The sequence below is a fragment of the Cyprinus carpio genome, chromosome B5, assembly GCF_018340385.1.
Source record: "Cyprinus carpio isolate SPL01 chromosome B5, ASM1834038v1, whole genome shotgun sequence".
Classification (NCBI taxonomy): Eukaryota; Metazoa; Chordata; class Actinopteri; order Cypriniformes; family Cyprinidae; genus Cyprinus; species Cyprinus carpio.
This window is the reverse complement of record NC_056601.1, coordinates 12541592-12555808: the sequence shown is the minus strand read 5'-3', so window position 1 is coordinate 12555808 and position 14217 is coordinate 12541592. Positions and strand designations below refer to the sequence as shown.

The 14217-nt window shown below is 35.2% G+C and overlaps 1 protein-coding gene across 2 annotated transcripts; it reads left to right on the top strand.

The window, feature by feature from the left end:
• The first annotated feature begins 457 nt into the window (after positions 1-457).
• atp1b2b (ATPase Na+/K+ transporting subunit beta 2b) lies at positions 458-13542 on the top strand. Of its 2 annotated transcripts, XM_042724412.1 has the most exons (8): positions 458-899; positions 7617-7745; positions 7975-8079; positions 8205-8410; positions 8819-8878; positions 9645-9671; positions 10008-10103; positions 10334-13542. In XM_042724412.1, exons 1-8 carry the CDS (start codon positions 809-811, stop codon positions 10499-10501), a joined length of 882 nt encoding a protein of 293 aa, XP_042580346.1. In that variant the 5' UTR covers positions 458-808; the 3' UTR covers positions 10502-13542. The 2 variants fall into 2 exon arrangements, with proteins under 2 accessions (XP_042580346.1, XP_042580347.1); XM_042724413.1 differs by lacking the exon at positions 9645-9671 and having other exon boundaries at positions 461-899.
• The last annotated feature ends 675 nt before the right edge of the window (positions 13543-14217 follow it).

Genomic DNA, 14217 nt, shown 5'->3' with positions numbered 1-14217 from the left:
TCTATGTATCTTGTAACAGGAAAAACTGCATCAAGATACATTACCTGTTTGGTTTACATTAGCTGTAATACAACAATCAAGTAGAATTTATTGTAAGTATTATTTACTTGATCCAAGATTGTTTTTACAGTGCATCTTACAATTTGAGGCCATTGGGAGTCTTTGCACGGAACAGCGCAGAACGGAAACGCCACGCACTTCCTGAGAGGTGTTTTCCCTGACTTCATCTGGAGACTTCCCAGAGACGTCTCCTTGGCAGCGGCCTCATGAGATACTGACATATGCCCCCAAAAGTCACAGGCTTTAAGATGTGCCACTTTGCTGAGGCGGACGGGGCCAAGTGCGCAGCATACCGCTGCGATTGGCTAAGAAGTGACTTCAGTTTTGCTAAAGGAGGGGCTTTTTTCGGGGTGGGGGTGATCGGGGCTGAGCAGGCAAAGACGGTTTTACTGCAGTATCGACACACTAGTGCTGCACTGCTCTCTCTCTCTCATTCTCTCTCTCTCTCTCTCTCTCTCTCTGCGGAATGCGCACTGCACTTGTGAGTGGGCAGAACGTCGGGCGTTACAGAGAAATCGAGGTCTGCTCTCACTCAGTCCTCGCTTGAGTGCTCAGGTTTCGGCAGAGTGCCTTGAGAATCGCATTTACACAGTTTTCCATTTAAAAAAGCTTTCTATTGAGACCTTAAACATCGTTTTAACCCTTTCTCCACACTATTCAAGGGTTGAATAGTTTTTTATTACTCTCAAAGAGAGTGTTAGCCCCGAGGCGTTGACTCTGTGAGTGCACATTTATTTCGTCCAGGAAAATGGCAAAGGAGGATAAGAAGAATGCGTGGAAGGAGTTCTTCTGGAACCCGAGAACGCGCGAGTTCTGCGGAAGGACCGCGAGCAGTTGGGGTAAGTCTTGCACATGCGATTACACACATGCACAAATGCTAATAAGTGTGCCATTATTTTGCAGTTATAATAATTACTGCGCTGCAATAGTTAGCGAGTCTCACTCTATCAGTGCGGAGAGGTTCACCTGAGAGACGGATCGCTGTCCGAGGTGCTGAAACTCCAGTTAGTGCGGCCGTAGTGCGTCACATGCGTTTGCTTTTCTCCGCCGCGTGTTTACGCAGCTATAAGGCTTAATGCATAATGTGATTATCTTAGTCAAATTACGAAATCTGATGTCTATTGACAGATCCAGATAACTGATTATTGTGTTATGATAGACTTTGCGGGAAGAAATGTTAAATGCGCCGCTTCAGTCAATGAACAGCGTGGAGAAACGTGATGCGTCGAGTCCCTGCAAAACTACACAATGCGCTTCAAGTAGAATGTCTGAATAGAGACTAGCAAACATCAGTATTCCCTGCACCACTTTCTGTAAAGAACAGCTGCAATTTTAACTGCAAAGAATGCTGAAGTGCTGCAGGAAATTTAATCGACAAAACATGAATTTTTCTTTTAAGTTATGAAATGTTATTACAATGTTTTAAGTATACCGTATGATGTATTATATATTTAACAAGACAATTCATGAAAGTATTAATCACTTTTTAATTAATAGAGAAATTCAAAATTTTCCTAACTCAAAATTAGTTAGCAAATTTGGTAGCAGTTGCTTTCTGTTATATTCTGCCTTATTTAATTAGAGGCCAATTTTGATCAGCTATAAGCCCCAGTGTGCCATCTGTATCATTATCTGTGCCTTTCATCACAGCAAACTCATTTTAATAGTTCATATAGACCCATATATTAACATATTATTGAATAACAACTAGAAGAAAAAAAAATACAGTCGCCAACACTTACTGTTTGCAACATCATCAGCTGACTTTTTTTTTACCGTCGTGTGTCAAATTTTACATTCTGCCATTTGGTTTAAATCTGTTTGAATTTTCCAAGTAATCTAGTAAGTAATCTGGCTTTTATAATTGTGTATGATCTTTCTAACAATAGAAATTAACCACTAAACACCTTTAGCCCTGTGTATATTGTTACAAATAGTCTTTTCAGTGACATTGAGATGAATTAATCTAGCCAAGGGCCATTTTGAGTGTGTGCGTGGGGGTTTGTGAATTAGTGTAAGATGTAATCCTTTACTAATAGGCTCATTGGTTGCCTTGGTGAGGCTATCATGTGGAGACATAGCCTATTCAACACCCGTAGATTAATTCTGAAACTGAACGTGTCTTTTAATCAGGGTGTGATGGCATTAAAACTACAGCACTCCAAAATTGCCCCTCGGGCATCTGTAACTCAGCTGTCAATGCTTTAGGATAGAGAGAGAGAGAGAGAGAGAGAGAGAGAAATGCTAGATCACTGCCCTCAAGACTTCAATGTATGCCAGCACTTTTTGCTCTAGGGAGCTCAGTGTGTTGCACCTCATTGAGAGAGAGAGAGAGAGAGAGAGAGAGAGTGTGTGTGTGTGTGTGTGTGTGTGTGTGTGTGTGTGTGTGTGTCTGTGTGATGCTCTGAGGACTAGCTGCCTAGTTAAGCCAGCGTGCTCTCTAAGACTCCTTAATTAGTCTATTTTTGTCTGTGCCCAAACCAAAGTGAACCTGGCTATGCTTAGATTCTTTAACAAAGTACATCCTCATTACTGGAGCTTAATAGTGACCTATGGAGGAAGGTGGAAGCTGCAGCTACATTCATACAGCTGTGTCTCTTATTGAAACATATCCAGGGTTGCTTTCAGAACCCCGGGGCACAGAGGGGTCAATAATATCAGATAAATCATTTAAAGCTGATTTGACTACAACCCTCTGCTCTGGAGAGTCATATACAGCCTGTGTCTCATCTTGTTGTTAAACATCACTCATCACTCCTGAGACTTATAGCTCATACTGCAGTATTTGAAAGCAGAAGATCTTAAAACTCTGTTCAAAGCAGTATGAGGCTTCCTGGAAAGAAACCACCTAGAAATATTTTCTAGTTCAGAAGATTCCAATACTTGTTTTTTTTTTTTTTTTTTTTTTTTATGAGCTAAAGCCCTTTGACATAAAATATTTACTCCCTGAGATTCAAGTAAATTTTTTTAAAGAATTTAATAACATATTTGCATGTTCACAGTTCTCTGATGATTTGCAAGTAAACAAATAAAATAGTTCATATTTTTTAGTAAATATAATAAATTATTTACTATTTATTCAAATTTTTACACCCTGCAGTTCTCAGATCTGAAAAATCTGGTTCTAGCTGGATGACAGACTGCTTTGAAAGATCCTCTTTTTGAATTTAAGCTTCTTTTTCAAATGTATATTGTCCCATTAACTTTACAGCTACACACATAAATAAAAATGCAGACATGAAATGTTGTTTTGAAGTGAAATGAAGTAATTTTACCTATTATTGCTAATTTTACACTATGAAAAATAGCCAATTACAATGTACAAAACAGCTGGCACAATAATGCTAACACAGTAACAATATTATAGTGATATTAATATGAAGGTCCTCTGAAAGTAATGCCAGTTTCAGTTAAGTTTTGGTCTGATAAGAAATATTAAGAAATATTCATATCAAGTATAATAAATAGCTATCTGCAGTTGTTACCCTGAGAACCTTTTTCATTTGTATTTATTTATTAATCTTTACGTGACTAACTCTTATGTTTGTTAGTTTGAAGTATTTAGGTTGGTTCAGTGTTGATTAATAATTCTGACTTGAATAAAATCAATTAATTTAGCTATTAATTGTAGTTATTAATAGTAATAATTTAGATTTATTAGTCTATAATTACCATCTATATATTTATTTGCACCCAGTTATTCCTGCCGAATAACAAGAAATTGATATTCAGAGATTGCTCCCTTTGTCTGCATCACAGGTGTGAGTTCCTCTGAAGTGTACGGGGGCCTGGTAGGTTTGATGGATTTAGGAACTGATGAATCCGAAAGGATGTGGGCAGATCTAAAGAGACTGTTTTGTGGGGTTCATGTCTGTATTAATGAACGTGAACATCACAGCGGCACATTCTGCTTCTCTCTTTCAGGTTGTGTTCAAATTAGAGGGTTGAAAGAGGGAGGGTGACTTTCATCATGATGAGAGACAGATAAAGAAACAAGAGCACAGATAGAGTATCAGTCTCACCATGTGCAGAATTCGCCACACACAAAAACACAGATCCAGCACAGCTGATGAAGATGTACCACGTTTTAACCTCATAATCAAGTTGAGCAATAATGTTTGATAATGCAGGTAATTGGTATCCTGAGAGACGGCGGTTATTTTGAGGCTGTCCTGCTGCGAGATTAAGTAGTGCTTAATGATGTGAACATTTGGGCTTTGCTAGTATCCTTTGCTTCTTACCTTATCTTTGCTCACTTTCTCTCTTGCACATGCATTGCATCCTTTTTCACTCTCTCCAGGTATTAGCACACACTCCTGTGTAATTCTATCCTGTAGCGTAACCTCACATTGCACTGCTGTTATTGATAAGTGAAAGCCTGTCTGTGCGGGGAGCTCCGGGATGCAGCGGGGGACAGAGATCTGGTATCCCTCCTCCCTTCAGCCTGGAGCAACCTGATCGACTGTCTACAGGGGCCTTGCTGTGTGAAGCTCAGGTGTCCTGTATTTTAATGAGCTCTCCTCAGGCATACACACTCCTGCTGTGTACCACAACTTACAGCATACACATACAAACAAGGCACCTTCAGCACTCAAAATTCTCTATGAAATAGCAACCCTAAATTATTTATTGTGTTGGTGAAGATGTTTGGAAGTACATTCTTATTACCGGGGCAAATGGATGAGTTACTGAATCTTTGCTTTTTGCCTGAGAGTAATCAGGTAATTAACATCAATTTTTGATGAGTACAAGTCCAGCAATATCCTGCGTGCTATAAAAATTGAAAGCACTATTTTTCTAATGTATAATATAAATTCCAAATGTACAGTTTGGGGTTAGTAAGTTTTTTTTTATGAAATTAATATTTAGCAGGGATGGATTGAATGATCAAAGGTGACAGTAAAGTCGTTTGTTACAAAAATGTTCTATTTCAAATAAATGCTCTTTTTTAAACTTTGTTCATCAAAGAGTCATGGTTATCATGGTTTACACAAAAATCTTCAGTAGCACAACTGTTTTCAACATTGTTAAAAATTAGAAATGTTTCTTGAGATTCAGATCCGCATATTTATTTAGAATGTAGCTTATTTCTTTGATGGCAGTTAAATTTTCAGCAGCTGTTATTCCAATCTTCAGTGTCACATGATCTTTCAGATATCAAAAAAGTTGAAATAGAAAGTAACCATTTTACGTCTTAATATTGTACAATATTACTGTTTTTACTGTATTTTGATCAAATCAATCCACTCTTGGAAAAAAAAATTGAGTGGTAGTGTGTATAATCTTTCATCTTATTACAAATGTATATATATATACATACTGTTTAAGTGTATTGCGAAAAGCTAAAATGGCAAAAAAAAAAAAAAAAAAAAATATATATATATATATATATATATATATATATATATATATATATATATATATATATATATATATATATATATATATATATATATATATATATTATTTTTATTATTTTTTTTTTTTGGAAATATCACGATTCACGATTTTATAACGATTCTTTGTCATGTTGGTTCTGCTATTTTGCAATTTGTCTGAGCATTACAGACAAAGTAATTTCCCTATTATAGAGACAACCTTTAAAGGTAAAAAAATATTTAAAAGGAATGGCGGATATTTAGGCCAAAGTGGGCAAAGATAAAAATCTTTGTCATTATTTCATCTTTGTTATTAAAAAATGAGTACAAAGATACACATTACAAATATACATAATATACAAATAAAACAAAAAATGTTTTATTTTCAGGTATAATAGGTGTATTTAACAGGAGCATTTAAGAAATTGAATTAACAAATATAAAGAAACACTATATACTGTATATATTGATTCCTATTAAAGCAACTGTAGTAAAGTTTTTAAAAGTTTTTAAGTCCACAAGACAAAAAAATAAAAATAAAAATAGCTGAAATTATTCAAATAACCCCATTCAACAGTTTGTGAACCCTTGGTTCTTAATACTGTGTGTGGTTACCTGGATGGTCAACGACTGTTTTCTGTTTTGTGATGGTTGTTCATGAGTCCCTTGTTTGTTCTGTACAGTTAAACTGAGCACTGTTCTTCAGAAAAATCTTCCATGTCCTGCAGATTCTTCAGTTTTCCAGCATCTTTTGCATATTTGAACCCTTTCCAGCAGTGACTGTATGATTTTGAGATCCATCTTTTCACACTGAGGACAACTGAGGGACTCAAACACAACTATTAAAAAAGGTTCAAACGTTCACTGATGCTCCAGGAGGAAACAAGATGCATTAAGATATAATTCTGTAATTCTTATGATAAATATCAACTCATTCATTTGTATAGCGATCTATTTGATGCAGTTGTGTAGACATAATAATCTAGAGTATAATTATTATTTTATTTGGGTATTTTGGGATGTTTGCATGAATGTATGTACAGACATACCGTAGGCTACTCTGGTGTTTCTAAACCATATATTCCCTGAAAATCCCCCTTTGACTTAATCTGCCCTCTTCTCCTTCTGTCACCTCCCTCCCCTTTTTTTACCCCTCTTAACCCACATCTGCCCTGCAGTAATTCAGTTTTGTCAAAGACTAGACATTTACCAGACAGGGTTACCAGACTTCATGTAAAAGGGACATTAGTGTGTAAAAGTTTGAATGTGTGTAAGACAGAGCTGCAGTGAATGTGTACAGTATGTATAAATGTATGAATGAGGAGAGAAGAGGTGCACCGGTGAGAATTTAAGAGGATTAGGCCTGCTAGCCTTGTATCTTTTCACAGTTATATCAGCAGAAGGAGAGCGAGGAGAGAGAGAGAGAGAGAAAGAGAGAGAGAGAGAGAGAGAGAGAGATAGTCATAAATGGTTATTATGGTTATATGGTCACAGTATTCTGCATGTCCTATTACAAACACTCCCTACAAACATGTTTTTATTAAAGTACATAAAGTGTAGGAGGAGCTACAATGAAGGAAAACATGTTTTGTTCTATAACACCAGAACCGTATGTTACAGACTCAAGTCACAAAGGTATATATCTAATTTCATTTATATCAAGAATAAAACCATACTTTTGTAAACTACTCCTAGACTTATACATTTTTATCACTTATCAATAGGTACATTAATGTAAGGGCTTACTCTAAGAACAAATTACAAATTTGGAAGGACTTGGCCACTTGGTGGCACTATCATAGTAAAAAAAAAAAAAAAAACATAGTTCTAAAAATGTCTGGAACTGTTGTACCATTAGTCCAGTCGACATTTAGTCTTATCTGACATCAGAAATGCGTAATGTCATGCAAAATATAGGTTTATGGGTCTTAAATGCCAATAATTGCTGCATGCAGCTGTATTTATTAATTTAAATTAATATGCACTGTTATTATTATTATTATTACTATTATTAAAATCATTTCAACAAGAATCAATTCAAATAAGTCTATTTCGATGTTAAGTATGCTAAATTCCAGTGGCATATTACAGTTCACATTTATGGAAAAGTTTCCAAAAGCTTGAGTACAGTATGTATTTGTATAGAGTTTGGATTTGGATGTTTGTGTGTCCTTGTAGGTCTGATCCTGTTGTTTTATCTGGCGTTCTACATTTTCCTGGCTGGATTATTTGCTCTCACCATGTACGTAATGCTGCAGACGCTCGATGACCACAGACCAACATACCAAGATAGACTTTCAACTCCAGGTAATCCACACAGACTCCATCCTAAATATAAGCTAATTATAACAACTACACCCTAATGTTACCCCTAACAGATAACTTTTGCCATTTACTAACTGTAATTTATTGATATTGCAGTATTTGGCCCATTATTTGGACTTTTTGATGCTCACAAGCATACTAAATGCACAATGAATGTAAACATATACACTCACAGTCTCTGCGTTTTCCCATCCTCTTATTTGTTTTGCAGGGATGATGATCAGACCTAAAGGAGAGCAGCTGGAGATCGCTTACACCGTGGAGTACACAGAGACCTGGGAAAGATATGTCCAGGCCCTCAATAACTTCCTCTCACGTGAGTGCCATGCAAATGACCGTATATGTATTACACAGAACCTGCCTCAATCATTTTGCTATTGAAATCCTGCGTGCTATTTAGTTGACAGAAGTTTTTGTCCTGTTGCTTCTTTTTGTATGCAGCCTACAACGACACAGTCCAGGCCCAGAAGAATTATGAATGCAAACCGGATCAGTACTTCATCCAGGAGGACAGTGGCAGCTTGAAAAACTTCCCCAAGCGTTCCTGCCAGTTCAAACGCTCCATATTGGAGGAATGCTCTGGGATCACAGATCGTTTATATGGTTACAGTGATGGCAAGCCCTGCATTATCATCAAGCTTAACCGTGTAAGACGTGAAATCTTTATGAGAAAGCATGTGTGGAGCAAATGTTTGTGTCAGAAACACGTCCAGTGTTATCTAAAAACTGTCAGATTACAGTTTATTATGCACAGAATCAAGTATTATTGAGAAACAGCTAAATATATAATCAAACAAATATATGCCTGATTTGATTTTAGGTCATTGAATCCCCACAGTTTTATCGTCGTGAAGACTTTGACCTGAAACCGCCGAATCAGAGACAGCGGCCTGAATGTTTATAATTAATAATTCATCAGAGTTACTTAGTTTTCTAATGAGACTCAGCTTGACCTGTCTCTTCCCTTTGGTTTTCATCTTTGGGTCTCGTTCTATTTCTCCCTCTCTCATTTCAGTCTCAAATCCTTCTTTCTCTGCGTTTATTCTTCTTTGCAGGTGATTGGTCAGTTGCCTGCTAAGGATGGGCAGCCTCCTTACGTCACATGTGGTGCTAAGGTAAGGTCTCAGTCTCTTTTCCTCTGTCTCTCACTCTCCTTATCCTTCAGTCTTTTAAAAAGGGATTGATTTCAGGTTAAAGTTACATGAGCCATTCAACAAGCTCACCAGATTAAATTAGCCAGTAATCAGAAGTGTGGCCAGCTTCAGAGAAAAACTGCCATGACAGACTATATGCTGCTGATTCACATTCAAAAATGAACAAGCAGAAATGAGAATAAGTAAAGGAACAGTTGTGTATTTCCCATTCGTTAAAATGTCTGAATGTATTCAGAAATCATCCTTCAAAAGTACTTCAACTTTTATTTCTGTCAGCTGCCAAGTCAACATTTCTAATTTTTTTTAAAAAATATTTATATTTTACTTAAGATTTATTTCAATTCAATATTTCAATAGTTTTAGTTAACAAAGAACAACACTGTTGCTTGTTTGTGTTCTCATACTGGAGGTCAGTTCCCCCTACTCCTTTCCTACTCTTTCCCAAAGCTTTCTCAAAAGTGTGTGCCCTCTGAATCATTGTCAATCTCAGAACCTCACCCATTTTTCAAACATCACACCTTTTTTTGCTCTTTCTCATCACAGACCAATCATTCCTCCTCCTTTGTTCTGTAATGTTGTCATATAATTGTTGTTTTCAGTGTCTTTTCAGTGTTTGTTTATTATGTGTTGTTTTACACCATTGCTCATCATCTCTGTTTTATGTTCCATGTGGTTGATTTTTCCATGTGTGTGTGTCTCACATGTTCTCCCCCTCCATTCTTGTCAGAAATACAAAGTTGGGAAAGATGAGTGGGTAAGAATAATAGACAGAATGAAGAATAATCATTTTGACAGAGGTAGCGAATTCATAATGAGAATGACATCTTTGATGTTCTGCAGTGAGCAACAAATTCGAATTCAAAATGACCAGTCTTTATTTTAAATCTTTAATTACACTTGAAACAGCAAAGGGTAAAATGATTATTCACACAGTCAGATCATATGCTAGATAATTCCAGCATAAGATCAATTCAAAGGACGATTAGTTTCTCTGTTCATTTGTTTAATTCAGTAACAGTGGTATTAGAACAGATTGATACATTTAGATTAAATGCTGAGATGAACTCATAATATCTCCCTCCCTCTGTAGACTGATGACACAGATAAACTTGGTGAACTGCTGTACTTTCCCCCAAATGGCACCTTTAACCTTATGTACTACCCATACTATGGCAAGAAAGCCCAGGTACAACACACACACACACACACACTTGGAGAATATACTGTACAATCTGGTTTCTAAATGCATATTATTGATCTTATTGTAAATTTTTCATCTATGCATTGCATATATATATATGCAATAATTATTTTTTTATAATAATAATAATATAATTATTATTATTATTATAATTTTTTTTTTTAAAGGATCATTTTTAAAACCCTTTTCTGACAATCTGTTTTTTTCTGCTGCAGGTGAACTACTCTCAGCCTCTAGTGGCCATTAAGTTCCTCAACATCACCAAGAATGAGGACGTCAACGTGGAGTGCAAAGTCAACGCTAACAACATCCCTCAGGGCAATGAACGAGACAAGTTTGCTGGACGCATTTCCTTCAAACTGAGGATCAACTCCATAGATTAAACAGGCGAAAGTGTGTTCCTTTTCTTTTACACACAGGTACACACACACACACACACACACACACACACACACAGGTCCTCCCCATCTAAAAGAGTGTAGGATTATGCACAGAAGGCACAGCTAGATAAACCAGACAAAGCAATCCTCAGCACAGACAGAGCAGAATAATACTTAAGCCTTTCAAAGAAATTTTTTTTTTTTCATTTGAGATTGTAGAGAGTTAGAAATTAAGTTTTTGTGTGCATTTGTGTGTGTACATCAGTGTCTGTGTGTGTGTTTGCATGTGTGAGCTGAGGTACACTCTTAAAAATGAAGGTGCTTAAAAGGTTCTTGACAGCGATGCCATAGAAGAACCATTTTGGTTCCACAAAGAAGCATTCAGTAAAAGGTTCTTTAAAGAATCATCTCTTTTTAACCTTTTTATAATCTGAAGAACTTTCTTTTGCCACAAAGAACCTTTTGTGAAACAGAAATGTTCTTCAGATATTATTGGTTCTTTATGGAACCATTTAGACAAAAAAAATGTTTTTCTATGGCATCGTGAAGCACCTTTATTTTTAGGCGGTATCACAGTTTTTATTTTCTGAAACACAAAACTCGAATTGCATGCTCAGCTATCAGAGTTATTTATTAAAAATAATATATTCTATTAAAACAATATTAAGAAAGGGATGTAATTAAAAAGAGAGAGAGAAATTGCTAATAAATATGCTCTTTCCTTCCTTCAGTATCTGTATTAATGTAGCAGAATTAATTTATTATAATTTTAAAGCAGGTATCTATGAACTAATATGGCACAATCTCATGTGTGTTTGGAGCATCTCTTGACTTTTTTGCATGTGTGTATCAGTTCTGAAGAGCGGTATTGAAATCTCCTCTCTCTGATTTGTGACTTTGTAAGTGAAGAGGATATTTTAAACTAACATGTAGCTAATGCTGTGCATGATGAACATCCTCTCCAGCACACACAAGAAAACTGATACATTTCTGCATTCCTATTGGTTTTGACACAGCCTGTACTTTCATATGAAGAAATGTGTCATGTTTCATTTATCATGAGGCATGTCTAAGTTTGTTTATATGTAAAAAATAGTTCTTTGCGGTATTTAGTTAATTAATTTTCCTTATTTTTTTTTTTTTTTTTTTATGTGTAATCCAATTTGTCTCACATGATGAGGGGATATGATGTTTTGTATTATTTTCCATCGGCTCAGAGGATGACAGCAGGCCTGGGTTCAGTTTAAAATATTAAAAAAAATAGATAGAAAAAGTTTGTTTGATATGTGTGTGAGAGAATATGTGTGGATTCCTGCATGTGTGTTTTGATTTAATTTGATTTATGTTAATGTTTGTGCACATTTAACTTTCATTTAAAATATTTTTGGGATTTTGTTGTAAGTGACTCTAAGCATAACCATAGAGAGAGAGATAGAGGCGCACTAAGAGCAGGAGCAGCAGGCTTACGTTTCTGCTTATAAGGAAGACAAAATTTAATCCATCCCAGTCCTTACCCTGCATGAGTCAATAAAACAAAAGACATGGTCACCAACCAACTCATTTCTCATTCTCATTTTTTTTTTTAAACACCTAAACTCACTCTCTGAGTACATACACCTCATGCTCCATTCTGAGAAGTGTGTTGTGGAGAGTTCATGTACACTCTGTGTCATTGAACTGACCAGTGTGTACACTTCCTCTAATGCCCTAATCTTTTAATCTTACTCTCATAGATAGATATGGTGCTTTACACCGACATTTCCTCAAAAGCATCTATCTATCTGTATATCTATCTATCTATAAATTGTCAGCTCTTTTACTGAAAAATATTCAGTGACAAAACACTTCTTCACATTTGATCACTTTCACATGTGCATCTGTGTTGACTTCTGTGTCTGTATATTGTATATTTTATATTTGTGCATGGTAAGGTTCAAATCAACAGAATTAAATATTCATTTACCTCAGGCCCCAAATCACATTTCATTAACTTGACCCTGTACACTAGTTCCCTCTGGAATAGAAAAAATGTAAAAAAAAAAAAAAAAAAAAAAAATTCTGGAAAATAGAGTTTGTAACACCATGCATAAAAGGGAAAAAGAGAATATATATATATATATATATATATATATATATATATAAAATAAGTGAAGTTTTTGATGCATGCAGGGATTGAGACAATGTTTTTGTAAACAGCGCCCCTAGTGTAAACCAACTGTTTCTGCTGAAGTACACACTTTTTGGTGCATAAGCATGTGTTTTATTATACATGAATCTTCTTAAAAGCAGTATATTTATATTTTGAGTCCCTTTGGTGTATAAAGAAAAGTTACATGCTATGTGTGTATTTTTCTTTAGATTGGCTGATCATGAAGAGAAATATTTATATTTCAGTAAGTTTATAGATGAGAACGGCTATATGGATTTTAAAATCACATGCAATATAGAAAAGATCCTATATTTTCAGAGAACCTATATTTCTATTTTTGTTGATCATTTATGAATAAAAGCATGTAATAGCTGGGGAATGTGGCTCGATATTAAGCTTTGCAGTCTTTATTATAAAATACAAGGAGGTCACGGGATTTAATCAGCCCAAGAATGTAATAAATCATCATCATTTTAATCTGGACATCTTTGTTGCTTTTGAAATGCCAAAATGTATGCAACTTTTATGTTTGATAAAACTAACATTGACAATACAATATCTGTTTTAAATAGGTCTCTTGTGAACATTAACCAACAGAACTTTTGAAAACTAGATGAAAAGTAATTTACCTAATGTATATGAATAAGTATATAGAGTAAATGCTGTGGTTTAGATGTGTTTGAACAGATGGAGTCGGCTGTGTGAACAGGCTCACCACCTCAACAACATCACAGAACAAAAACTGCAGTTTCATTTGATATGTGCTCAGATGTTTGATGAACAATGAGAACCTGACATTATACTGACTAGTTAAGTTAAACACCTAATAATGTATATGTTCATAGGCTTAAACTACTGTACTGAAATAACAAACCTAATAAAATGATCAAAAATGCACTGTCTCCTCTTCATCAATATAATCTGCATTATAATTTTCAGAATTATAATGTAGAATTGCAGAAGATAAAGTACAAGGATACAGTTTTAAACTGTCACTGTCTCTCTCAAACACACACAAACAAATAAACACATATTTACACACACTTTCTGGTTATTACCACTGTCCATATGAGAATATCAAAGTAATGTGTAAATTTGCCCTTATTAATTATGCTCATGCCCATTAGTAACAGCAACCTGTAAGACTTTTCAAAAAGTTGTCTCTTAAATGGATTTGATTTAAAGACCTTGTTTTATTTGCATTAACTTTGGCTCCCTGGAATAATATACATATGTGACGTAATGTGAGGTAATGAGACATAATCATATGATGTCATATGTTAATACAATACACTCCCAGAAAATACCCTGAGATATGAAAGCTGAAAGGTACATCTCTGTATCTTATTTACCCCTAAATGGTACACATTAGTACTTAAATTACATATCACCTAAAGTGTAGGGTTATTGACAGTTTGGTACTTCTTTTGCTGTTGTTGTTGTTACAAATGATTAATATTTTAATCGTCATATTCTCTCATTAATTTTATATTGCTTATGTTTCTATAGTGCATGTCAGTAGTATTAAAAAACAATTAAGTTATTAAGTTATTAATATAATTAAGCAGAC

Bases quoted from the DNA above. Each gene is read 5' to 3' on its own strand.
- atp1b2b (XM_042724412.1), top strand. From the start codon at position 809: ATGGCAAAGGAGGATAAGAAGAATGCGTGGAAGGAGTTCTTCTGGAAC. The intron at 8,080-8,204 runs GTGAGTGCCATG...TTTTGTATGCAG, and splicing joins CCTCAATAACTTCCTCTCAC to CCTACAACGACACAGTCCAG. The intron at 8,879-9,644 runs GTAAGGTCTCAG...CATTCTTGTCAG, and splicing joins ACGTCACATGTGGTGCTAAG to AAATACAAAGTTGGGAAAGA.